The sequence below is a fragment of the Propithecus coquereli genome, unplaced genomic scaffold (assembly GCF_000956105.1).
Source record: "Propithecus coquereli isolate 6110/MARCELLA unplaced genomic scaffold, Pcoq_1.0 Scaffold400, whole genome shotgun sequence".
Taxonomy (NCBI): domain Eukaryota; kingdom Metazoa; phylum Chordata; class Mammalia; order Primates; family Indriidae; genus Propithecus; species Propithecus coquereli.
In genome coordinates this window covers 172,526-199,148 of record NW_012149731.1, presented here as the reverse complement: position 1 = coordinate 199,148, position 26,623 = coordinate 172,526, and the positions used below count along the sequence as shown (strand labels likewise).

The 26,623-nt window shown below is 37.7% G+C and overlaps 1 protein-coding gene across 1 annotated transcript in view; it reads right to left on the bottom strand.

The window, feature by feature from the left end:
• Nucleotides 1-26,623, bottom strand: part of CNTN3 (contactin 3 (plasmacytoma associated)) — a 256,477-nt gene that overhangs the window by 64,577 nt on the left and 165,277 nt on the right. The window contains exons 6-9 of the mRNA XM_012652863.1: nucleotides 26,389-26,573; nucleotides 22,803-22,939; nucleotides 21,749-21,878; nucleotides 19,157-19,307 (exon numbers count right to left, since the gene is read on the bottom strand). Coding sequence (XP_012508317.1) covers nucleotides 19,157-19,307; nucleotides 21,749-21,878; nucleotides 22,803-22,939; nucleotides 26,389-26,573 — 603 coding nt within the window. The remainder of the gene's footprint in view (nucleotides 1-19,156; nucleotides 19,308-21,748; nucleotides 21,879-22,802; nucleotides 22,940-26,388; nucleotides 26,574-26,623) is intronic.

Genomic DNA, 26,623 nt, shown 5'->3' with positions numbered 1-26,623 from the left:
AACCAATCCCTTGAGGATATGAAGGAACGACTACATGCAGATATGTCATACACACACACACACACACACACACACACACACACACACACACACATATATAAAACAAAAAAAAATGAGGCAACAGAAGACTGGATGAAGAGAATTTAGAAATGACTTCCCTAGGATAAAATAATTGAAAGTATACTTGTTTGTACTATTAGGGAAAAAGTCAACAGAGAGCAAGAGACTGAAGATAAGGGGATAGAAGAAATGAGAGTGAGAGAGGACACTGACTGAGAAAAGTCTCAGAGGAGGAACGAGGGAATGTAATCAGGGGTGATGCTCTCAACCTATTTTGATTGCTAATCCTATCATCAAAATTTGGGGGCCATGACACCCAAAGAGAGCAGTGTTTGATCCATAGTGTTGCTCAATGAATTTTACCTATCATTATTATTTAAAAGAAAATGCAGGTGTCCTAAAGACTTTTCATATGTAAGGACAGGAAGCTGGCAAATGACAGCAGAAGGTCCTGAAGACATTTATATGATGAGGCAAATTAATCTGCTCTGAGTTACAGGGTCCAGACAGAAGGGCAAGCTCCAGAAAGCTGGGCATCTACCACTTCTGAGGTTAGTAAGCCCTAATCCAAATAAAAATGCGTCTTGTTGACTAAAGAAACACTGAGATTAAATTTACAACTTCTGATTTGGGTACCACAAAACAGAGACAGGTAATTTGAGATATCTTCTCATGCTGTGAATTTTAGTGTAACAGCTAATCTTCCACTATGAACCATGAACCGTTTGGGATATTAGAAGAATTTAGAAAGCCTTTGGTGTATTAGGTTTAGTAATTTTAATCAAGCAAACCTATTTGCATGACCGTGGTGAAATGAGGGAGTTTCAAAGGCAAGGCCTAACATCTTAGGAATCACACAAAGACTCCAAAACAAACGTATTGACTCTCGAAGAATGCAAACTCTGTGTATGTCGTAAAATTTTGAGCTAATTGGATATTTTCTTCCCAAATTGGTTCTTCCAGTAAGTTCTAAGAGGCCCACAGGGCGTTTTTCACAACATAAAAATAAACAATATTCAGTAAATGGATGGAGTAATTGTTTCTCAACAGAAAACCTTCAATAATCCATGCTTCCCTATGGAGATTCGAAGTGAAAATTTTATACCACTTCACTATAAATGAAATTGCTTCCTAAGCTTTCTGAGAACAGGCTTTTCTTCAAATGGGTAGAGCTGAAAGTGTAGATAACAAGGAGTGACTCTAGTCTTGGCACAAAAAGGTAAATGACGATTTATGAGATTAACATTTGGAAATGTAGTACTCTAGCTTGCTTTGAGAAATGTGCAATTTAAATCAATGTGGCATTTTAACTCTTTGATCAGTTTTATTATATACCTTTATATGTACCTTTTTATTGGTCTTTTCTTTTGTAGTAGGAGGTTAATTATTTCACTTAACTTTGCTCAGTCTATGGTTAGTTTGGGATAAGTAAATGTAATTGCTCTAAGCTGCTCTAATAGCCCATGCTATAATTCAGTGATGGCATTGAATTTACGGCTGTTAAAAAACCCTGTTTGCTCAGAAAGTATACTGTTGTCTAGGCAACACTGACCTGTACTCTATGATGACATTTAAACATCCATAATAACACAGTATGTTTTAGAATGAGAAACGTATGAAACATTATGGATGCAAAACAGGATTTCTGAAAATACTGTTTTTCCCCTGCCAATGTTCTTCTGAATATTACGGTAATTTATTCAACTTGAATTTTAACAAACACATTCCATCTCTACATTTTCTCAGGAAGCACATCTCACTGGAGACGTGATCACATGAGATCATAATGATTAAAATGCTGTATAGACAATAACAAGGCTATTTTGGATGGCTCTTTCTGAGTACATATTCTAAGAGATGGATGCTTACAATTAGTTCTAAGAGAAAAGTACTCACAATGCATATATTACAGGATAAATGATGACAGTTAAGAAAAGCAAATATGTATTAATGAAAATGTATGAGAAAATAAACGTCAGAGACAAAGAGCATATAGTATATGTTCTCATTTCCAGCTGCTCTCACCCCCACATGGTTGGCAAAATAACTGCTCCCCCTTGAGTTCAAAGATAACCTGCAAACAGCATTTAGGAAAATAATATCAGACTTTTCATTCTTTTACCTATACCATTTTGGGCTTTCATCTTATAAATTCAGCAGTGTTAGTTTAGTGATTTATTGGTTAGAAAATCTCCAAGGAAAAGAGAAGCAGAGTGAAGAAGATTCAGCAGTTAATTATTCTAACTTTGAGTAAGCACCAGGCTAATAATAAGCAGCTGTGTTATTTTGTTGAATACACACATTTCATGGAACAGACACCTGAAGCCCTAGAGAAGATGGACCTTAGCTCCACTCTGCAGCCTAGAGAAATATACTGAATTCACATCAATCGGCATGTCTTCATATGCATAAGAAGAGAATCAATGATAAAAACATTTTTACTTCTATAAAATCTTTCCAAACGTATATTATCATGACAAATATATTTAGAGCTAAATTCATTTTGATGACAGTGACTCAATAGTTTTTCCCTCTAAAACGGACTCAAACCTATAGAAGGAAACACCCCCTAGAAAGAGATTTCCCACGTAAGTGATTATACCAACTATTCATCCAAGTTATTCATGAGGCCCAGGCAACAATCCATTTGAAACATATGTCTCTTTATACAAAGGAGTATTTGCAGAAATTATAAATACTCAGATGTATGAGGGAGTAATACAAACAAAACAACACAAATAAGACAAACTATCCTATGATGGTTTAGCTATTAAAGGAAAACTTCAAAGGGGACAATTATTAAGGTTCAAAGCCCCCCCCATACTTGACACTATTCTTCTCTGCCTCAGAGAGAGATTCATGAGTCAAATAAGCAAAAATCCAAAAGTCAGCTTTATTATTTATATTACAGATAAAGCTGATATAATTTATTTAGGAGAGCAACAATGGTTTTATCTCAGAATTAGGCACACTTAACCTCCCCGGTGCTTGTGGACAACAACAAGCCCTCCCTGTTAGGGCAAGCCTCCTTACAGCATGGTACAGAGGACGGCAAAATATATTCACTTTCTACGTGCAAACAGACACCAAAGAGAAAGAAGTGAAAGAGCTAAGCTGCAGTGTCAGGGTCATCTACTGCAATTGAGCAGTCAGAGACTCTCTCTGGGGGTGGGTTGCAGAAAGACCCTAATGCTACTCCAGCGGGCATCCTTCTCCATAGAGATTAGAAGCTCTGGAAGGGAAGTCACCTCCCACAATAATGCTGAAGTGCAAGATACTTGCATGACATGAATAAGGGAAATTTCATCAATGTAATAGATACGGAGGGTGCTGAATATTTTTTGGCTGTCCAGAATTGACTCCTCTTTCTTTGATAACTAACAGTGATCTTCCTTTAAAAAGTTCTCTTACTCCATTGCAGGCAGTCTTGGTAGAGTTGTGAATCAAGGTACCCTGTCCTATCTCAGGTGTGGAGTAGAAGACACATGACATAAATCAGTATTTTGCAAACTTTACTGTGTACCAGTCACCTGGAGGACTCCTTAAAATCCCCATTGCTGGGCCCACTTCCAGATTAGGTCTGGGATGGGGTGCAAATATTTGCATTTCTAACGAGTTCCCAGGTGCTGCTGCTGTGGCCACTGCACTCTGAGAAACAATATTCTATGCTGTGTCCATTGGACTCTCCCTCTTCACACTTCAATTTATAAAAAAGAGACAAAAATTATGGTAAGGTCATTCACGTTAGCACTTGCCCTGCCAACAGAGTATAATATCTGCTGCCAAGATTTCTACAGCCATTCAGTTTCCTATCCGTTCCTAAGTCACAACTCATCTGATAATTCTGTGTAATAGCCTTGAGTTAATTCCCAGCTAGAGTTTGCATATCCCTAAAGGATACAAACTACAAAATGCTGGTGCTGTCTGTGTACAGAGTATTTTTTCAATAAATATTTGTTGTCACAACAAATATGAGGAGTTTAGAAACAATCTTCCATGTACAGAGGACAAGGTTTTGTCACAAATCAAGAATGGTCCAACAAACACCTGCCATGCAGTAGAGTTCTTACAAGATAGAATAGTTTTGCTGTTATTCCAATTCCAAAGTCATTCGCTTTTATTAATATCCATCAATATTTAAGTGGCTCATTTACAACCCTATGAAGTATTTCTAACCCTTCTAGAACACAAAGTTCTTTCAGCACTTGAAAAATCTGAAGACCCCCTCTGCAGAACAAATGTGTGTGCGTGTATACACGTACAACAGTTTTGATACAATCGACGAGGGATCAGATCATCTAAGATTCTATGGGCCTCAAGTTAGGAACCCTTGCTAGTAATTCAATTCATCCAGTGACACAGAAGTATGTTTGGAACGTCTTTGTTTTAGATCCTTCAGTGTTAGTCTTTCTAGAAGTGCTTTACTGAGATTTTCTTTTGTGATGATCGTGTACCTCTGATGATTGGTTCCTTAAAAATTATCTTGCATACAAATAGAGTGGTAGTGTTGCATAGTTCAAGAATGTGGGTCTTGGGTCACATATAATTTGTCCACATAATGAACTGGAATCCAAAAAAATTTTCCTAAAACAGTATCAGTCCCGACAATCTGAACTTTCTTGTCCCCCCTTCATGCAGAGAATGATCATCATCTATTCAGGCACGAGTTCTGGAGAGCCAACACACCTTGAACAGGATAATACAAACTTTAATGTTAGTTCAGTGGGCTCTTTAAGCATTTGATTCCTCATTTTCACAGCAGTGCCTTTTCTACACCCTAGATTCTTGACACTGAGCGTAGCCTTGAAATAATTTCTATTCCAATCTTATTAAAAACATGCATGTGAAAAATAATATTCATGGAAAGTTAGCTAAAAGAAATGTGGCCCATCTGGTCCTCAAGAGTCTTGAGTCTTAATATTCAAAGTTACCATTGGATTGTGGGAAGAAAAAAATAAACCTTTAAAATGGATTGTATATTATTGTAAGGACGATTAATGTTAGAACCACATTACTCAGTGATCTCTCCATGAGCATCCACTGGATTTGGATATAATATAAACACTTCTTGGCCTAGGAAGAGTTGCATATCTCCTTATCAAATGGTTTTATCTCATCTTATGGATATCATGGATTGTTCATTAGCAGTATTTTTCTCTGTTCACTTGTTAGCACAAAGCTCTGAGTCAAAACTGTGGATCAACCTCACCCAAGTGAATGAATCTGTTGGTGTATGCTTTGTTAACTAACTTCAGACATTCATTGTACAAGTTATTTATTGAACTTGTACTATGGACCATGCTCCCTAATAAGCAATAAAGATTCCTTGGTGAGAATTTATGCTGTCCTGACATAACTCACATTCTAGGCCAATGGAACACTGGTATATTTTTTTCTCCTCAATTTTTTCTCCTGAATGTCCACTTTGTGTGTACTTTAATAAACTGTCTCAAATTCTTTCAGGAATGTGATATAATATAAATAAATGAAATAAACTAGAAGACATAAAGTTATTAAAACCAGGCTGGAGTAATAAAAAATAATAAATATAGTGAGGTATAAGGTTTTTTAATTGTCTAAACTAGAAAGATACAATATTTACATCAAACTTTAAAATACTGATTTTCCCAATTAAATAAATTAATAAATACCTGGAAAAATTAAGTGCCTAAAAAAGTCTTTAAGTAAAAGTTAAAGGTGCCTCTTTCTTCAGCATTCAAATGTAAAAAGTCAGAAAATAATCTTTTTTTCCCCAAACACAATAGATTTTTACATATTCTATCTCAACTATAGATTTTTTTCAGGATTTCAGATGCACAAAGGGTCAGATAGACTCATCTTTTCACAGAAAGTAATTTAGCAATGAAATCTGCATTAAGATAGGATTATCAAATACACAAATAAGATCATAAAGTGGAAAACAGGTCAAACAGCAAAATGAATTTTTTTGAGTGGGGCAATGTAAAATTTTCATTAGTGTACCGACTAAATTATGAATAACTCCTCTCTAGGCATCAGAATATGGGGGACTACAAGCATCACTACCAATCTGCATGTTCATTTCTCTTCTACAGAAGTGCAATAGCAACAGCACCTTACCTAGCCATCCATTTGACCATCCATCCATCCAATCATCCATCCATCATCCATCCACACACCCCTGTTTCTGTGAAGAGGTTCAGAGAGGAGGAAGAGCTGGCTAAAATATAGCACTCTCCATATTTTCAATAGAAAGCCTCAAATAGAAATCTATAAAAAAATCAATTTTTTACATTTCTAAGAAATAGTTACAATAAATTAAATTATAGGTACTTTTAAGACACGGGAAGCTCCCCAAGAAAGAATGAAGTTCACTTCAACAAATATTCACGAGTACTTACAATGCACTAAGTATTTTGGAAAATACAAATATGAGTAAGAAGTAGTCACTATCCTTTAGACACTTACAATCTATGGGGCCAAGTGGGGAATCCATATAGTTCATGTACAATCAATATAAAATGTGATCATTAGGTATGAAATGTTATGTCTGGGGTACAAATTCATCCAGCCTCCAGAATACACAGTGTCCTTTTCTCCATTTCTACTACTGTTCCCCTAAATCAATCCTCCGGCAACTCTTGCTCTGACTACTGTAAGTTATCTTATAATCAAATTCATTGCTTCTTTCCTCTCTCTCTTCAACCCACGCTCCACACTGTAGCTACAGTTATCTTTTAACCAGATCGTGTTACACCCCTGCTTGAAAACCTCATATGACTTATTCCATACAAAATAAAATCCAACATTTTTATCATGGTCTTCAAGGACCCCCATTTCTAGACTCTACCCACCTCTGGGACCTCACGTTTTATTACTCTCCCCCTCAATGCACAACACTATAGTCACACTGGCCTTCACCTTGCTTCTCAAATAATCCAAACTCATTCCTATCCAAGGCCTTTGTCCTACGTGGGGACCTCTTCTGGAAGGTACTTCTGCCAATTCTTGGCAGGACCGGCTGCTTCTTATTTAGATTTCTGCTAAAAAATTACTTCTTTAACAAGGCCTTTCTTGAAACGCACTATATGATTGTCTTTTTTATGGCTAAAGAAATTATCTTTTTAACTTATTTATATTCTGTCTGTTCCTTATGCAAGCTCCATGGGGAAGGGATCATGTCTGTTCTATTCACAGTGGTATCCTCAGGGCACTGTACAATGCAGGGTACACAGTAGGTGTTCCAGATTGCATATCCCAAAGGTGGCCACAGTGAGACATCCCACCCCACACGTTCACCTAGAATATTGCCACTCTCCCATTAAGAGGTCCGTTGATGATAATTGGATAAATAAAATGTGGTACATATATGAAATACAACCTCATTCAGCCCCAGAAAAGGGAAGGTACCCTGCTATTTGCTACAATATGGATGAACTTGGAGGATATTACAAGTGAAATACATCAGGCACAGAAAGACAAATACTACATGATCTCACATTTATATGTGAAACATTTTAAAAGTTAAAGCAGGGAGTAGAATGGTGGTTGCCAGGAAGTTGGAGGGTGGGGGAGATGGGGAGATGCTGGCTGAAGGGTACAAAACTCAGTTATGAAGGATAAATAAGTTCTGGAAATCTAATACATAGCATGGTGATCATAGTTAATAACACTGGGTTGTATATTTGAAATCACTGAGAGTTGATCTTAAGTGTTCTCACAACACACACACACACACACACACACACACACACACAAAATTGTAACTACATGGAGTGATGGATATGTAAATTAGCTTGATTGCAATAATCACTTGACTATATATAATATATATATATATATCTCAAAAGATCACCTTGTATATATTAAATATATACAACTTTTACTTGTCAAGTATACTTCAATAAAGCTGGGGGAAAAAGAAAAATAAATAGAGTTTAACTCCCTTCCCTTTGAAGTTGAATCCAGTCAGCCTTGCAACTACTAATAACCCAGGGAATGCAGGGACAGCGGCAGTTTGTGTCTGGGGAGCCTGGAGGATTTAGCTTCCATCTTGTTAGCCTGAATATTCACTCTTAATGTTTTTAGCTGTCCCAGGTAGGCATTATGACTCCCCTGAGTCAGGGGACATAGCGTAGGGAGCCCACACTGGAGAGGCCACAGGAGGGGCCTCGGGCCTGCATGGGGAAAGAGAGTAATGCACAGACATCTTCCAGCTGCCCCATCTCCAGCCACCATCTGACTGCAGCCAGGGGAGATGTGCTGAGCAAATACTGCCCAGCCAACCAAGCCTTGCCTGAGTCTCTGACCCATGGAAACCGTCAATGATGATAAAATATCACTTTACACCATTAAAAAGTATTAGGGTGATTTGCTATGCAGCAAAAGTTAACAGTAGATGCTAAATAAATATCTGATGAATAAATGAATGTTGAAATGAACAAACGTGTGGAGCAGAGGCTGATGGTACACAGAGGGGTAAGGTAAAGACTGCAGGAATCCAGGTGACACCGCCTTCTGCACAAACAGCCACAGTGCACTGTGTTAAGTGATACAACTGGGCATGAAGAAACCACAAGGGTAAAACAGAAGAAAGAGCAATTAATCTCGCCTACTGGGGTTGTGGAAGGCTTCCCATGGAGAGTAACAATAAAGCTGCACCTTGAGTGATAAGCAGGGGTTTTCTAGGTGGAGAAAAAAGACATTCCAGCCAGAGGAAACTACAGGAGCATAAATGCAGAATTCAAGGAGAATTCTGCTTCCTTCTTTCTTTTAAAAATTATTCGAAAGGCAATGATATATGTACTCTTGTACTCTATATCTCAATCGTGTTAAAACAGTCAATATAGTCTTACTTCTAGAGAAAGCTCCTGTTTTTTTCCTATCTTAAACATATTATCAGAAAAAAAGCTAAAGTAGTATGCAATGATACTGCCATTTTCTAAAATTGCATTAATTTTTTTTTTCTTTGAATTTTGAGTGATAGCAGGGATCCAGAGCAGGAATTGGGCTGTGGACAAATGCATGTGGGATTTTGGGCTTGATTGAGAAATGCTATATAACCAAAAGAATGTGCTCTGAGCAGATACTCTCTGTAAATAAAACATTTGTGCGAGGCAAAGATATGAATTAATTTACCCTGTTCTAACAAGGAACCGGCTTGAAGTGAATTCCAATTCCCAGTATATTCGGTTGTATTAACCAGCTTTCCCCTGCCAAAATCAAAACAGTGCCAAAGTATTTTTTTAAAAATGGCCTTACATTTTATAACTCACTAAAATCAAATTTGAAATATGGATTTAAGAAACACGTGGTCATCTGCAAAATTTAGTTGATACTACTTTAGAAACCATTTGGCAGCAATTTGTTTAAAATAATATTTGGGTGGAATTTATTTAAGGCAGCATAAATAATGTACAACACAGTTGATTGTTCTCAAAAAGAAAGGTTTTTGCTTAGCTTTCTTTTTAGCCCAGTCTTGTTACTCCTAAGGTGTCTAAGCAACACAATGAAAAATGTTAATTACGATTACAAATAGTATTAACAGCATCAGGAACCTTTTTCTGAGTGCCTATGTAGAAGACGTTATAGTGGATGCCTTATGTAGTGGACCCCCCCAAATGTAGTAGGTTATGATGTTAGATTAGAAATATGTTGAGATTTGTGGGTTAACACTTAACTAGACAAGAGAATCAAAGAAATCACACACTGACTTTAAAGTAGATTGCCTCTATTCTGCCTTCAGGACTGTCCTAAGTTAAAATTTAGCACCGTTGCTTCATTTGGGAAGAATCTACTCATGTACTTTGTACTAGTGGCTAAGGATGGAAAACAAAGTGATCGAGCCAAAACTGATTGTTTCTTATAACTGATTGTTTAAACTTTCCAGCTGTCTTGCCTATGGTTGAAGTTTTACTGTGCTTGCTTAACTGGAGAAAGAATGGTCCTTAACCTAACTAATGCTATCTGCTTCTGTAAACCTGCTTGCTTAAAGATTATAATCAGTCGCTCGTAACTGGAGTAGGTGGTCCGAGGCAGGTTCCGGACCCCACGGTTATGGAATGTATGATGTAATTTGTCCCACTTCCCGTCTTTGTCCCACTTCTCCGCACCTCATGTCACGTAGCCCATCTTAGAATAGTATAAGACCCCCTTGCTTTTTCGGCGAACCACCATTCTCTGTACCTGTACTCTGACAGGGCAGGGGTGGTCGCTGGCCAGCTAATAAAGACTCATAATTCGGCTCAATTCGGTCTTTAAGTGGTCATTTCTCACACTCTGTACCACAACACTTTACACACATTATTTTATTTTTATCTTTGCAACTAAAATCCACTGAGATAAAAAGGGGGAGAGGTCTCTCAGAATGTGAGATGAATGGGCAGGGAAAGAGTGGAAAATAATTTATTCGAAGGAAACCTTGTGTTTCTCTGCCTGTCTGGGAAGACCAGTTTCTTTAGAACACCTCTTGCTAAGAGCACGCACCGTGCAAATGTCACCCACAAGCCCACAAGTTGAAGATTCCTGGCCCCATTTTACAAATAAGGAAGCCAAGACTCAGGGATTATGTAACTTGTCTAACACCACCTTGGTGGCAGGTGGCAGAGCCAAGATCTGACCCACGTCTTTCTGACTTCGATGCTTTGCTCTTTCCGTGTGCTAAAATTACATAAAGAAGCAAATAAAACTTGCATTTAACTTCATCTGACACAGTGAATAATGTGCATAGCAATTAGTATACTGCATGCCAATTAGACATAAATAATTCATGTAAATGATGATACAAATACCCACACGGAAAGCGAAGCTGTCTGGTGGTTAATAGCGGAAGATTTGTCAGTATGTGTCGGTGGGAGAGGGTGAGGTCTGGCAGAGGAGGTGATTATTATGCCTCTCATAAGCCTCACCCCAAACCAAAAGTCTGAGATTTCACTGACTCTTCTCTTAATTATATTCACTCTTAAATCCTTAGATTCATCTTCTTATAGGAAATGGGAGCTATGGGGCAAATGTACCTTGTCCTCTTCTCTTTCCAGCTGAAAGTATGAGAGAAATGAAGATACGGGTTGGAGAAGCCAGACAGGGATGGAGGCTGTTCTCTACCCTCTGGGACACTTGTATATTTACCCAGGCCTCTCAATCTCCCCTTTAAGAAAAATGATCTTTCTCCAACGCTCACTTCCTTTGAAGGAAAAGGATGGTTTCCTAACTAGGAAAGAACTCAAGTCAGACTTTCTCATTTTTGTGATCACATATGAACCTTGCCACTGACATAATTGGAATACAGGAACAAATACCAGTTTTGCTTCTTGTTGCTGCAATCCTTCCTGTTTAGGTGGCATGTTCTCTACTCTTGCTTTGCTCGACTTTACATCCCTTCCTTTGAGATGCCCGTCCTTATGGAGCTGCTCTTCTGTTCACCAGGGATGAGACAGTTTGTCTTCTCTGCTTCTTCCTGGCTTCTACCTGCCTCCATTACGGACAGGACAACAATGCCCAGTGTCCTCAGACAGTCCTGGTTTGCATGGGCTGTCTTGGAGGTAATTCCTAAGAGCCTAAGAGTGGCCTCCTTTCCCTTCTAAAATGCCACAGTTTGTAGAATAAATTAGATAGTCACCTTAATCATAAAGTCTATCCCACTGTCAAGGATGGGTTCATTTTCCACATTCTAAACAGATTGTTGGCTTTTTGAGGACTCTTGATGTTTCCTATTCATCTCTGTATTCCCAGTGCTGGGCACAGTACCCAGCACTGAATAATGATATGACAAATCAGCGGACAGCATGGGCTACTGTCCCTCCAGGCAGAGGGCAGGGACATCAGTCTATCTGGTTCCTAAAAATGGCAGCAACACACACACTGAATAAAATTCTTCCTGTGCTTCAAGGCTGGGCGCAGTGGCTCATGCCTATAATCCCAGCACTTTGGGAGGCCAAGGCACGAGGGTTGCTTGAGGCCAGGAGTTTGAGACCAGCATGGGCAACGTAGTGAAATCCCAACTCCACAAAAACTAATAAAAAAAGAAATTAGCCAGGCATAGTGGCACGTGCCTATAGTGCCAGTTACGAGGCTGTGGCCACTAGGAGTGGCAATGGCTGAGATGCCAAGTGGTCCTGGCTCTGACAAAATCATCCTAGTTACTGGCAAAAGTTTACTGATTGTTGCATAAAAGGAAAAAGTGACCAGTTGGGTGCATTTCTGGAGCTTTTATTTATTTATTTTTTTTTTGAGACAGAGTCTCACTTTGTTGCCTGGGCTAGAGTGAGTGCCGTGGCGTCAGCCTAGGTCACAGCAACCTCAAACTCCTGGGCTCAAGCAATCCTACTGCCTCAGCCTCCCGAGTAGCTGGGACTACAGGCATGCGCCACCATGCCCAGCTAATTTTTTCTATATATATTTTTAGCTGTCCAATTAATTTTTTTCTATTTTTGGTAGAGACGGGGTCTCGCTCTTGCTCAGGCTGGTCTCGAACTCCTGAGCTCAAACAATCTGCCCGCCTCGGCCTCCCAGAGTGCTAGGATTACAGGCGTGAGCCACCGCGCCCGGCCCTTCTGGAGCTTTTAAATTCCTATATGGAGCTACTCAATCAAGGTGAGATGAATGTAAAATTATACGTAATTTTTTAAAAATTAAAGTATATCAGTGATGTGTGTGGAAACCTTAAAAAATTAAAATAAATTAAGATAGAATTTATATACAGTGTAATTCATCCTTTTTGGTGTTCGGTTCTGTGAGTTTTAACATGAATGCAGGCATGTGACTTCTCTCACAGTCAAGAGCTAGAGCAGTTCCCTCACCCCCAAAAGCTCCCCCTGGCCCACACAGTCAATCTCTTCACCCACTCCCAGTTTCTGGCAAGCAGTGATCACTGTTTTCTTTCCCTAAAGCTGTGCCTTTTCAAGAATGTCATATAAATGGAATCATCTAGCATATAATGCTCACTGCATTTTAAAGCAAGCTTCTATCTATATCCAAGAAATACATTAGGAATTGGGTAATACATTTTAAAAATGTTGCCTAGATTATGGCTATTAATATTAATATTTGGGAAAAAAAACCCTTTACCCTTTCTTTCTTTAAAAAGCATTTAAATTTCTATAGTATTAAATGCCGCATAGAACATTTGAAACAATTTTAATGTGTTAATTAGAAGTAATGAGCCATTCTTTGACTTTCTTCTGAACTGAAGTTACTGCATAAAATATTTACTATTATAAGCAATAGCATTCAAATGAAGGCCCCCATTTTTAAAAAATAATTGCCTAATGCTTTTTAAGTACCACTAAGTGATAAAGATAAGCTAAGCATTCTTTAAAATATGCCAATTGGCTCTTTCTTCTCCCAAACCAATGCCTGTTCACATTCTCAAGGGTCTTTTTCAATTTTACTTTGCTTAAAGGTGACAAAAGATCCAGTTTTAATTTGTCTTTTTTGAAAACAGGTGGATTTAAGTGAACGAACGGAATAGCACAAAAACCCTGACGCATGGTGTGCTCAAAAAGGCCAGACATTTCATAAAACCTGCTTCCTGCAGGGAGGAGAAAACACAACAACTTTATACTCAATAATGTATGCTACAGATGCCAAAAAAAAAAAAGAACAAAATTTTACTCAATATTGAATGCTAATAATTTTGAAGTTTAGAATATTTGAGCATCAGGTGACTTAAGTCAATCTTTACTTAATGAATCCATTACAAAATGAAATTGTGAAAACAGGCTTCTTTACTCATAACTCCAGTGTCCGTGAGCTGCAGAGGTGAGCTACACACCCTCTTCAATTAATGATATCTACCCTCCTAGACAGTTGTCCTCTCTGTCATGAGTCGGCTAACATCTCCAAGTTCATGACACCTAAATCTCTATCTGTGGCTTGGGGCTTTCTCCTAAGGTCCAGATTCGGATAGTCAAGCTCTGCATGCACAGATATGTCTAGTTGCTTTTTCAACAGGCACCTTAAATGGAACCAAACACAAACTGAACTGACCATCTTTGCCCTCATGCCCACCCCTTTCTTGAGGTTCTCCATCACACTGAATAGGCCTACCACACTTTCGATACCTGAGCTGGAAATCGAGGCTTCATCCTTGACTCCCATCTTCTCGTCAGTGATGAATCTAATCAACTACTGGGTCCTATTGATTGAACATCTTCTCAAGCTCCTCAAGACTTCCCTTCATTCCCACTGCCGTTTCTTCAGTTCTGGCTGCCATACTTAGGTTGGTGGATTGCTGCTAACTGGGGGTCTTGCCTCCAGTCCTGCTACCACCCCAACCCATCCGCAGGCACCACATTCCTCTTTGTTAAACATAAGTTTAATCTTGTAACTCTGCTACTTTTATTTTATCCTGTGTCATCCCAGTACCCATGGTTAAAAGCCCAAACTCCTTAATTTGGCTTACAATGTCATTGACAGTACAATTCCTGCTCACCGCTGTGACCCGACTTTTTCTGCACCCTGCCCTCCTATGGCACTTTACCCTCAGGGTGAACTGAACATTCAGTTACCCAATACCCACTATGGTCTGAATGTGTCCCTCCAAAATTCAAGCTGAAACCCAGTCTCCCTTGTGGAGGTATTAAGAGGTGGGGCCCTTTGAGAAGGGATTCAGTCATGCTGGTATAAGATTCATGACCTTATGAAAGAGGTTGAAGGGAGCTGCCTGCCCCTTCAGCCATATGAGGATACAGCACAAAGGCGCCATCTATGGAGCAGAGAGTGAGGCCTCACAAGACACTGAATCTATTTGGTGTCTAGGTCTTTGACTTCTCAGCCTCCAAAACTGCCAGAAATAAATTTCTATTACTTATAATCACCCAGTCTGAGGAATTTTGTTGTAGCAACCTGAACAGACTAACACAACGCCCATGCCATGCCTTGCCTCCGTGCCTTTGCGCATGCTGTTCCTTCCGCCTTGAGCATTCTCCTCCAGTGAAATCCCTAGTCATCTTTGAAGTCTTGCTACAGACATTACATTCTCCAGAAAGCCTGTTCTGATCCCTAATTTGGAGATGGAGCCTTCTCAAGGGACCCCTGAACACCCTGTACTTTGCCATCGAGTCTTATTGTACCTGCCCTGTGTTACCTGTCTGTGCACCCTGAAAAACTATAAAGAATGCGATGGACTTCTCTAGTAAAAAACAAATACCTAGTGCCTAGCATCTAGTAGGTACTCAAGGTATTTTCAAATGAATGAATGAGAACTTAATTTTCAGAGCCCAGGAATCACCATTTGCACTATAAGCCCTTGCTATCTATTCAGAACAGCTTTTCTAAGACATCTACTGGCAGTAGTCCATTCACTACCTTAGCTTGAAATGCTCTCAGTAATTTAAAGCAGCAACCCTTATTTCTTCAAAACTACTCTGTAATTTAGGTGTCTCACTGACTTAGATCCACATTACTATGGCTGATTCATAATTGCAAAGCTGTTATTGTGCTGATACAAAAACTTATAAACCCAATAGAGTACAATAATTTGAACATATTATATAATTTACATAGTAGCCATATTCATTTATACAACTCTTAAAAAGACATTTAATCCTTTGATTTTTTTTTCTGATTTAAGCCTCAAATGATAGTATATATAATAGAATATTGATGTAATCAAAATGTATTTGCTATCAATAGCCCCTATGCTCGGCTGGAGAAAACTTCCCTATTTATCATAAGTTTCTAATTCACTGACAAGCCCAAATTCACCTGACAAAACAAACACACAAAAATATCAAATAGATTTCAAATATTGTCATAAATACTTTCTCAAAATTTTTTGTCTTCTATCCTCAAATGCGTCAATGAATTCATTTGTCCCCCAAATAAGACTGAATCTTCATTTTTTAAGTTGGAATAGTCCACGATCAAAGAACTACAATAAACCTACTATTAATATTTAACATGTTTCCCTGATTTGGCTGAAGCCTGCAGACCAAGTCAAGAGGGACAGCTACGGAGCTTTCATTGTCAAGTGATGTCTGCAGCCCACTCCGATTTACCATGAACTTGGAGAAGATTCAAGCCTGCAACTTGTTCAATAATTGCCTCTAGCAGCCTTCTCCCTAAGCATCAAGACCCTGGCTCATCAGTATTTTTGCTGTCCAAAGAGATAAAAACAAACTCCAAACCACAGATCTGGGAAGGACTGCAGCACTGTGGACCCTCTCCTGAAATATTCCTTCTTTTTAACTATATCTTCATATCTGACAGTTACTGTGTTATCCATGGACAAGATGTTAGAAATGTAATATACAATACAAAGTAGAGGGTCAGTAGGCCTGAAAGGGGCAGAGAACTAACTTTTATTACCATGAGACCCTGCTGGAGTAGCAACCATTTTCTCCCTCTCTTCTTAAAAACAGACTCCCAATTTTTTATTGGGTACATTTCCATCTAGAAAAACCTTATATTTCCCAGCCTTTCTTGCAGTTATGTGTGGCCAAGGAACTACTGTTTGAGCAGTAAGGTGTAAGGGAAAGTGTCGTGTGGGACTTCGGATGTCAGTAGGCAGCAGGGCAGCAGAGGCCTGCATCCCTAATGACCGTGGAGTCCAGGTAGCCTCGAATACCTACCGTCAGAGCGACTAACCAACCAATGAATGCCCAACCAATGAGAAAAAACCTTCTTTTTCAGCCACTGTTACTTTCAACATTTTATTTGCAGTATGACCTCATTCTTACTGATCAGTATATCGACAAATATCAGGCAGTACGTGCTTTTTTTTAATAGCAACTATGTAAGGAATGGAATTATTATCTCTATTTTATGGACAAGGAAACTACGATTCAGAGATATGACATAACTGACCTAATGACACCAAGTAGTATATGGCCAAGTCAAAAGTCTCAGGTTAGATTCTGGAACTTAAACACTTCCCTGCACCATCACTGTAAAATGTGTGGGTAAATCTCTCTTTGTGTGCCTTTAGCTAAATCTCTTAATCTTTTTATCCTCTTTTTAAAATTAAGATTAAAAAACCTCTGCCTACTGTATGTACTACTGCGAGGACAAATGGGTTTACTATTGTGCAAAGCATTGAAGTCCTTGGGAAATAATCACTATTTAATTTATGTATATAATTAAAACTATTTAAAATGTTTTTTGATCACAAAAAAAGTCAGCAGTTCAGCAGGAAAACTTAACTCCCAGCATTGCCAAAATTAACTAGTTTGTGCTACAAATCTATACTTGTTTAAACTGGCTTGCAAAATCAAACTCCAATTACTAATTAACCTCCTGTTCCAGAAATCTATTCTGTGAGGCCCAGAATTTGGCTGGATTGTGCGTAACCACTCAGTTCACAGTTCTGCTCTGTTATCCTGCTATACCTGCCTTTAAATGAAGATGTTTCCTGTTAAATACTGGAGGAATTGCAGATTGTGTTGCCTTAACCAACTCGCATAAAAGCATCTTTGGAACTATAATTTAAAGCAGTTTAACCTGGCTGTTTGCAACATGACTTTGAGATTTTAGAAAAGCAAACCCACATTTCTTGGCTTAAGGTTTTCTTGTTTGTTTTCTTCTCATTTCCAAAAGCAATGATTTGGATTCCGTGACTTCGAAAGCTGAGACCACCTCTAAGATTCTGGGCTCCCTGTACAAAATGTGGCACTCATAAAGCTTAACAGCTATGCCTTAGAGTCAAACAGTCATGAATTCAAATCCTGCCTACGTGACTTTAGGCAAATTACATAATCCCTCTAAGGTTTTCTCATTAGTTGTAGAGATTTTGGAAGGAGATAATTCACGCAGAGGTCTGTATTAAATGTCCTATTGTTGGCATAACAAATTACCACAAACTGAGTGTGTGAATTTATTCTTTTATAGTTCTTGAGGTCAGAAGTCCAGTATAGTGCTCATTGGGCTAAAATCAAGGTATTGGCAGGGCTGTGTCCCTTCTGAATCTGGAATCACTCTATGCTCATTCAGGTTGTTGGTGGAACTCAGCTTTGTGCGGTTATGGGACTAAGGTCCCTGTTTCCTTTGTTATGGCCCCTTCTACCATCTTTGAAGCCAGCAACACCCGTCAAGGTCCCTCTCACGCTTGAGGTTTCTCCTGCCTCTTCCTTGATTGTCCCATCTTCCTGACCAAACCTCCTGCCTTCCTTTTCCTCTTCTAAGGGCTCAGGTGATTATTACTTTAGGTCCCTCCAGGTAATCCAGGATGATCACCCTGTTTTAAAGTCAACTGATTAGCAACCTTAATTCCATCTTCAACTTTAATTACCTTTTGCCATGTAATTTAACATAATAGTCACAGGTTTCGATGATAAGGGCATCGGCCCTTTGGGGCTGTTATTTTGTTTATCACAAGCTCTGAGCATAATACCTTGCAATACATACTCAATAAATACCCATAATAAATTATAATTAATAAATAGTAATAATAGCTAATACTTATGCTTACTCTCTAACAGGCATTGATCTAAGGGCTTTATTAATAATTTATGTATTTCACCCATACAATAATCCTCTTACCATTAGGCATGAACTATTATTATCATGCCATTAACAGAGGAGGAAATGAGGCACAGAAAGATTAGGTCACTCCATTGAGCAAGTAAAAGGCAAAATGAAGATTTGAACCCAGGCACTGTGGCTCTAGAGTCTGTGTTTTTAACTAAACCCTGTTCTGCTTCTTCATTTCCATTTTATCGTAATAACCAGAAAACTAAGAGAGTCTTGGCATAAACTCAATACCAGTAAAGCCAAATGATTTCAGTACAGGGTAACAGCAATACTGGTATTTCTTTGGCATGTGCTGTCATTATATACCATCTTCTCCTCTTTGTCCTGTGACGTGCGGCCTGCACGTAGGCCTGACATTCCTTTATTGTTCTGGTTGCATCATCCCAGGAGACTGGGGATTAAAATCCTTGCTAAAAGAAAGTATTCTATGTGGGAAGAAGTTAGATAGGTATATTTCTAAAATTTTTCGGTTTCAAAAATTGATTACTATCTTAATGATAGTATCACAAAACAAAACTACTATTTGGATTCTCCAACACCTCACCTATTGAAACGCCATTTCATTTCATTTCATATTGAAAACCTACTTGGACGTTAGCACGGAGAGTGAGAAGAAAGCACAAGATCACCTTTGTGGGGGATAGAATACCTTTCTCGCTCCTGCACCATCACACCTCCTCTCTTCCAGGAAGAGAGCGCCCTTGGGGAGGCTCTGGGTTTACAATCCAAGCTGACCAGGCTGCCCACCTGCACCTGCACCAACTTTTTCATTGGATTCTTTGAAAAATCTGGAGCAGAGGCTGAAAAGGAAGAAAGATGAGAAAGGATGATTAATGGATCATTTAAAAAACTTCCTGTGAATTTCAAAGGTCGACTTTATAACCTTTTTAAAAGTTTGCGTTACACGCGAGGTGTCGGTGCTTGATTTACTTGGTTTACTGTGTGTCACGCACAGGGTTTCAATGCTAAAAAAGCAATTCATGCCATTGTGTTTTCAGACAGGTTCTAAATCATGAGATAATTACTTTATACAGGAATTTTTAGCTTACTGTGAAAATTTAAAATAGCTTTCAATCATGAGTTTATTAAACAAAAGGAAAACATTCAGCATAGAATGTTTTTAAAAGTTAGTTTCATGAAGACAGGAATGAGGTTGGTCTCTCTTGTTGACCTCTAGGACAGAGCACTTGGCATACTGCCTGGTATTCAACAGGGGCTGAGCAAATGCTTTTAGAATGGAGGATGAGTATTGGATTAATATTCTCATCCATAAAATGTATCAAGTTCTATTACACAATTTTCATATTGTGAGTTTGAATTTCCAAGCGAGGGAAAAGTAATATAATGTGAATATTACAATAAATGTTATAATATCACATTAAATATTATAAAATGTAGTAAACACTATGTTTGCTAATCATGCATGGGATGTCAATCCTGAAACAACATCTGAACATTCCAGATACATAATAATGTATCACTTGAATGAAATGATATGTTAATCAGAAAATCACTCTTCCTTTCACTACAACTGTGGAAAAAAGGGTAAGAACCTAGTACATTTCCCAAATATCTCAAGCTATGCCTTATGGCAAATCCTGGTGAATATAATTTATTTTTTTGATTAGTGGAGATCTTACAGTGAATCATATGACGGGATTATATATATGACTGTGGTAAAGAAGACATGTTTTCCAGAGGTTGATGGTCTTAAAAATTAAGATCCTGAAAGAAAAATTTTTACTAAAACAAAAAACCTATGAATATTTAAATAAAATATACCTTTTTATATATCACATATTTTTTCCTACACCACAACCCCACACAGGACATTGAGTAGGAATACATCCAATTTAAACATGAATAAACCACAGCTCATCAGGTTAATTCCCCACAAGAGCACTGCAGTGTTTTAACTTAAGACTTACATGCATATTCCCCTGCCCCTTTGTCATAACATGCTAGTTCTGTCATAGATAACAATAGCCAGATTTTCAGTTGAAGATTTACCCCAGGCATCAGCCCTCTTGGTATAGAGGATGCAATTCTAACCTCCAGGCACCAGAGATGAGCAAGCTAGTTTCCATTAAACCTGGGTTTCTCAACCTCTCTTCACACTTGGTATCGGGGCTGGATAGGTGTGAGAGGCTGTTTTGTGCACTGTAGGATATTTAGATGCCTCTCTGGGCTCTACCCACGAGATGCTAGTATCACACAGAGGTCCTCTTCCTCTACCGCAACCACGGTTGCAACAACAAAAAACATCTCCAGACATTTCCAAGTATTCCCTGGGTGAAAAACTCTCCCCAGTTGGGAACCATTGAGTTAAATCAAGTAGGGCCTTACAACCTGCTGGCCATACAGACTGGATTAGCAATGAGTGCTGACCCAAATCAGGCCACATGGGGCCAATGACATGCAAGACTGAGACTTCCATTTGAGCAATTAAGAAAGACATCTTTCTTCCACTGGATTGGCAGTGGTAATAAACTCAACGTGTTGGGAAATATCATATTAAGCCTGATAATGGTGTGATATTTGAGCCTGGTTCAAGTTATGTTGAAATCCAAATTCTCCATTTTAATTTTAATTCTCCTCAATCAATGAATTCCTTCGTATTTATGCTATACCACGCTATAGCACTTTGGGTTGGATTTTCAGTCATTTGCAACTTAAGTGCCCTTCTGGACAATTGCTCTAAACACTATAGAACATTTTCTTTTTTCTCCTATACCTAAAGTGCAAGAAGGAGAAAATAATTTAAAATTTCAAGCAGTGGAGTCTTGGTTAATTCAGGCTTCAGTTTGTCCAATGTGTGATGCTTCCAACAGGGTTAATGAAGACAAGAGCAACTCTTTTTGAATTAAATATGATTGATTGAAATTTTGGTATTTATGTATTTTTTTTTTTTGGACCAGCAACAAAGAACATTAAAGTTGATTATTCTTTTAAAAGGCATTGTTTAGTTGATATCAATGCCTACTGGAGTTGGATAAGGATATTTTAGGCCAAGACTTTTTTTTCTACTGTTGATTTATTTCTACCTTTGGGCCTTATTTCTGGCTATAATTGCTGGGTGTTTTTCAGAAATTGTTAAAATGTACACCTTGATTAGAAACTCCGAATGATCATGTTGCAATACGGTAGGGGAATCTAATATGAAAAGTAAGTATTTCTGCTTCTGGCAACAATGGAGAATTCAAGGGAAAAAAACTAAGAGAACAGAGAAAGTTAGTCTTACCAACGACCTTAAGCTCGGCACTGGAATAGACGAGGCCATGTTTGTTTTCTGCTATGCACTGGAACATGCCAGAATCACTCACACTTAGGTTTGATATTGTAAGGGCACCATTTTCTATCTGTATTCTCTCCTAGATGATAACAAAAATGTCTTGCATAAAAACAATTATACCATTTTAGAAGAAAAATGAATACTATTGACTATCATTTCAATCGTACCAAAACTTCTGCATTTTTCTCAGAGTATTAGGTAGTCTGACCTGAAATTTAACCCTTTCCTTATTTGAAATGTGAAAGACTAATTTAACATAGTAGCCACACACTGGAACATGGTAAACATCCTTCAGTCCAAAAATATACCAGTAAAATAAACAACGATGCAAGAGGTAAAATAGGGAGATCATTTCATTTTCTTTCCCCAAGGTTAAAGTTTCAGACTTTAAAAAATGTACCATGAGGCTGATTTCTATCTCACCAATTGGAAAAGTTTTCACCATTTTTTTCAAATCTTGCAAATTAAAAACACTATGAATTCTGTGCATTAAAAAGGGTTCTGGGCAACACACTTACCAGGGTTTTTAGTAGTATGAAAGGTTATGTATAGAAATTTGAAAGAACATAATTGACGGTACATGAAAAAGGGCAAAAATTATATGGCTTGAGAAGAAAAATGATGGAGAAAATAAATACTCATATAACAAGGTAACCAAGTAATACATACATTTATTCTCCAGAGGCCACACCAAGTTGTCAACGGAAAAAGGAAATTACATTCTATGTTTGATTAAAGTAAGGCCTTCTCTAATTTTAATTCCAAAAATCATAGTATGTTATTGTGCCCACAATCACCTTTTGCCAATGAAATGCAATGTTGAAAAGATCTCCTCACTGGTAGACTGGGTACTTGATTTTATATTTTTTCCCCTGCACCATTCCTCAGATGCAAATGAAAGCATGCAAGCTCAATAGTTTACTTTGGTAACAGGTACTAAAGAAAGCATTTACTTAAAGCCTAATGGGAAGAGAGGGGGGATTAAGCAGGTGCATTATCTTACCTCTAGCACCAGGGCCTCTCCATTTTTTAACCATCGGTAGGAGGGTTTGGGCTTGCCACTCGCACGGCACTCCCAATAAAGATTGTCTTCCACAGCTATTTCCACATCTTTTATGAGTTGAACCCAATGAGGCTTTGCTTCAATGAAAGAATAACAAGAACATAAGAAATTGAAAATACCCCATGAAAAAAAATATATTTATTATCTTATTACCTTATCCAGGTAAATATAAATGAACATAAGACTGTGAGTAACAGATTAAAGTGAGCATAGGGCTAGAATTATATTTTATTTGCTAAGCATTTACTAAATGGATGCATGAAATATTTCTAGATTTGAAGATGGATGTTGCAATCTGTCATTTCCTAAGCCAAATTCATTACCCTTTCTCTATTTTCAAAATTCTGGGCACTGTATTATATTTCTCAGATGTCAGTAGATAGGAAGGCAGGTACACAAAATTGATTTTCTTTCCAAGTATATTTTTGAATCATGACATCACAATTGATGACAACTTAGTAAGTGAATGGCAGCATATATTGGTCTTAATTATGAACTAAAAATCAATATCCGTAGAAGAGAAACCTTCTATAGCTGAGGAAAAAAATATTTCCTTCATGTTAGAAATAACTCTTAATTAAATACAAACCAGTTAGCATCTTAAGAACCTCTGAGCAAATTAAAATGAAAGCAGGAAAAGATGGATAAATTGGTTCATCTTGAATCATATGATTTTTTTTTTACCAGAAAAAGAAATAACTGATGCAACTTTAAATTATATGTATGCAAATCAGTTGGACCAAATGGATTTATCATTTTCACTTAAGTTTTAGAAAGTATTTGGAAAATTCTTTTACAGATGAAAGCATCATACCACTTACAATGAAAATCACTCAATATACACGGTATATCTGGCCAAGTCTCAGCTTGTGTTTTAGATCCAAAACTGGGAGCTGAGATGTCTTACTGGCTTCACGTTGCATTATGCATGTGATGTGTACTGTGGGATCCACATTTGCATCCTCCATATGGAGAAACAGTTTATCTATTTCTATTTAATTGCAACCACAGGAAGATTTGTCTTTCCATTTCTATCTCATAAAATTGCTTTTTATAAATGAAACTGAAATGAAAATATGGCTACTTAGCTTTTACAGAAAACGTACAGGTCTAAGTTTTATCTTATTTTGGTTTTCTTTTATACAAACTACTTGCCCAGTATGAAGTGTACTTCAGTACCAAATCATTTCTCTCTATTTTGTATTAAAACATGTTTTCTTCTTTCAGGAATAATCAGCCTGAGATGGAATATGACTGTGAACAGACTCACACGTGAGCCTCTGACTGAGACCTGAGCTTCTGCAAAAATTCCCACAGGCTTCCCATACTAATATGCTTCTTCTCCAGATAGGAGGATAATTTGCTACGCTAAACCAATCCTGAGATTATAACTGACACATTAATCATGATTTCCCCTTTTATTCTATTATATGAGATCCAAATATTCTATCAGACCATTTTTTAAATGAAATATTAGAGCAGATAACCATAGGACTGCACAACATTTATTGAATACACTTATCTTAAGCCGGAATTGTAATCAACTTTTGTGAAATGCTCTATACCGTTAATTTCTAATTTATTTCTTAGGTACATATCAATTACCTACATAATGGACTAAAGCAATAGTCTACCTCCTTTCTAAGTATAGCAGATGCTCCTGTTTTTATGTTGTGCATTCACTTCCTCTCTTCCTTAGTCCTAAAACAACCCCAATTTTTCATTCAGTTATCCTTGCTTCCATCACCTCACATTGTCCATAAAATCCGGGGAAAGTCGGCTTTCCAAAGAAAGGTTCTTAAACTGTGTGATCCAATTTCTCCTTGGCAGTGATTGGTATAGGAAAGAACATGGAGCCAGTAGAATCTGAGAAGGGGATTGCTGGATATTTTGGAGAAAGGAAGGATGAATAACAATCGATGTGCTGGTCACTGCTGGCAGACATTCTGTGATCGTAATGGAAGCTGACATGAAGAGCACAGGGAAAAGTACGTAAAGGTGGAAAAATACATCACAGAGAAACTGAGGCAGGGCCTGATGATAAGGTACTTGAATGACAGTTTGGCTTTGGATTTTTCATCTTATGAAGGATACAGTTGTTTATTATTTATGCAGGGTTGCTGTTATATAGAGCTAAAAACATTTCTACTGAAACATTAAGATAGTTGGAATATCTTGTGTTTTCTTATAATGGTCACTTCTTACCCTGGATCAGGCAGTGGTTGCTCAGAAAAGAGGAAGTGAGCCCGGGTATGAAAAAAAGGTTACTTGCTTTGTGGGGGCCTTACAGCTGTATAGCCACAGCTCGCACCCCCATTTGCATATCATCCCAGGAACCTGTAGACCTTAACACCTGGGTAACTTCTGTGCTGTATATTGCAAACTAATCATGTAATAAGATGGGAAAGTTACAAAACAGAAATGGTTCATGCTAAACCATGCTTCCATTTTGTTCTGGACAAATCCAAAAATCTTACACACACACATATGTATATAATAGACTAGCATAACAAGTGTTAATCTTGTCAGAGGTAATGTACCTGCAGACTTCAAATTTTCCAGGAGGGGGTCATAATAAGCCTTATAATTTTAATATTTGTTTTCACAAATGTTTTCTTCCTTGCAACATGTATGCATGCTATACAAGTATGCATTGCAAAATGTTTCAATTTCTAGTTTCTAATATAAATAGAATATAGGCAATAAAGGCAATTTGCCTTTCACAAAAGTGGTCAATTCCCACTAGTTTTACAATTTTACAGTATTTCTAATGATTAAACTGCAAATACATATTTGCTGATTTTACATCTCCATATATTTAACAGGTCTGGTTCATAAAAACATATATTTACTCTTTCTAAACAATGTTTTCATCAAAAACATAGCTTTTTTAAATCAAAGGGATTTGAAACAAATTTTTTTAAAAAAAGACAATCTAATTTTCCTATAAATAGACTCTAAATAAAGGTAACATTATTATTCTTTCCTTACTCAAATTGAGCAGTACATCAAATAAATGTGATTACAAATTAAAGGCAACAAACAGAGTACAGATACCTTACTGGAAGAGAGAAAATAACACTGAAGGACTAAACAAGAGCCTTAGTTTATGTGGTTTGGGTAATACAGTAATTGCAACTTTTCTCAGTAGACGGTTTTTTTCTGCTTACTAAGTAATAAAGAAAGATATAAAAATCACCTTTTCTAGAGGAGAGGACAGAAAGAAAAGATCTCTGTCTAACGTGCTGAAGTGTGTGAAAGGCTAACCTAGGAAAACATAAGACATATTCCAGTATCGTATAAACCATTTTTAAATGCAAAAGGAATATATTATGTCTCCAACTTCACTATAAAATTTTAACTCTTTTTAATTTCTCCTATGATAAATGTTTAGCACCATTTAACAAAATGTATAACAGAACAAGTGGAACATTGGGATTCTGCTGTAATCTCCCACCCCTCAACAACTTCGTATAGATGAGAGAGCAAAAGCTAAAACTCTAATCTGTCCCAGGTAGATGCTCACCGTAGTAAGTGAGACGCCCTCTGGCAACATTTTTTCCTCTTGAATTCTCAGCAATGCATTCATAGGAACCCGCATCTTCCTGTTGGAAGTTGGGGATTTCAAGCACGCCATTGAACTTCCTTAATTTAATTTTGCTGGGAAATGGCAGTCCGTCACTTCTTCTCCAATTAATCTGAGGTATGGGACTAATAAGAAAATTGTCAAGTTGTTTTGCTGTTATCACGCGATGCCTTTT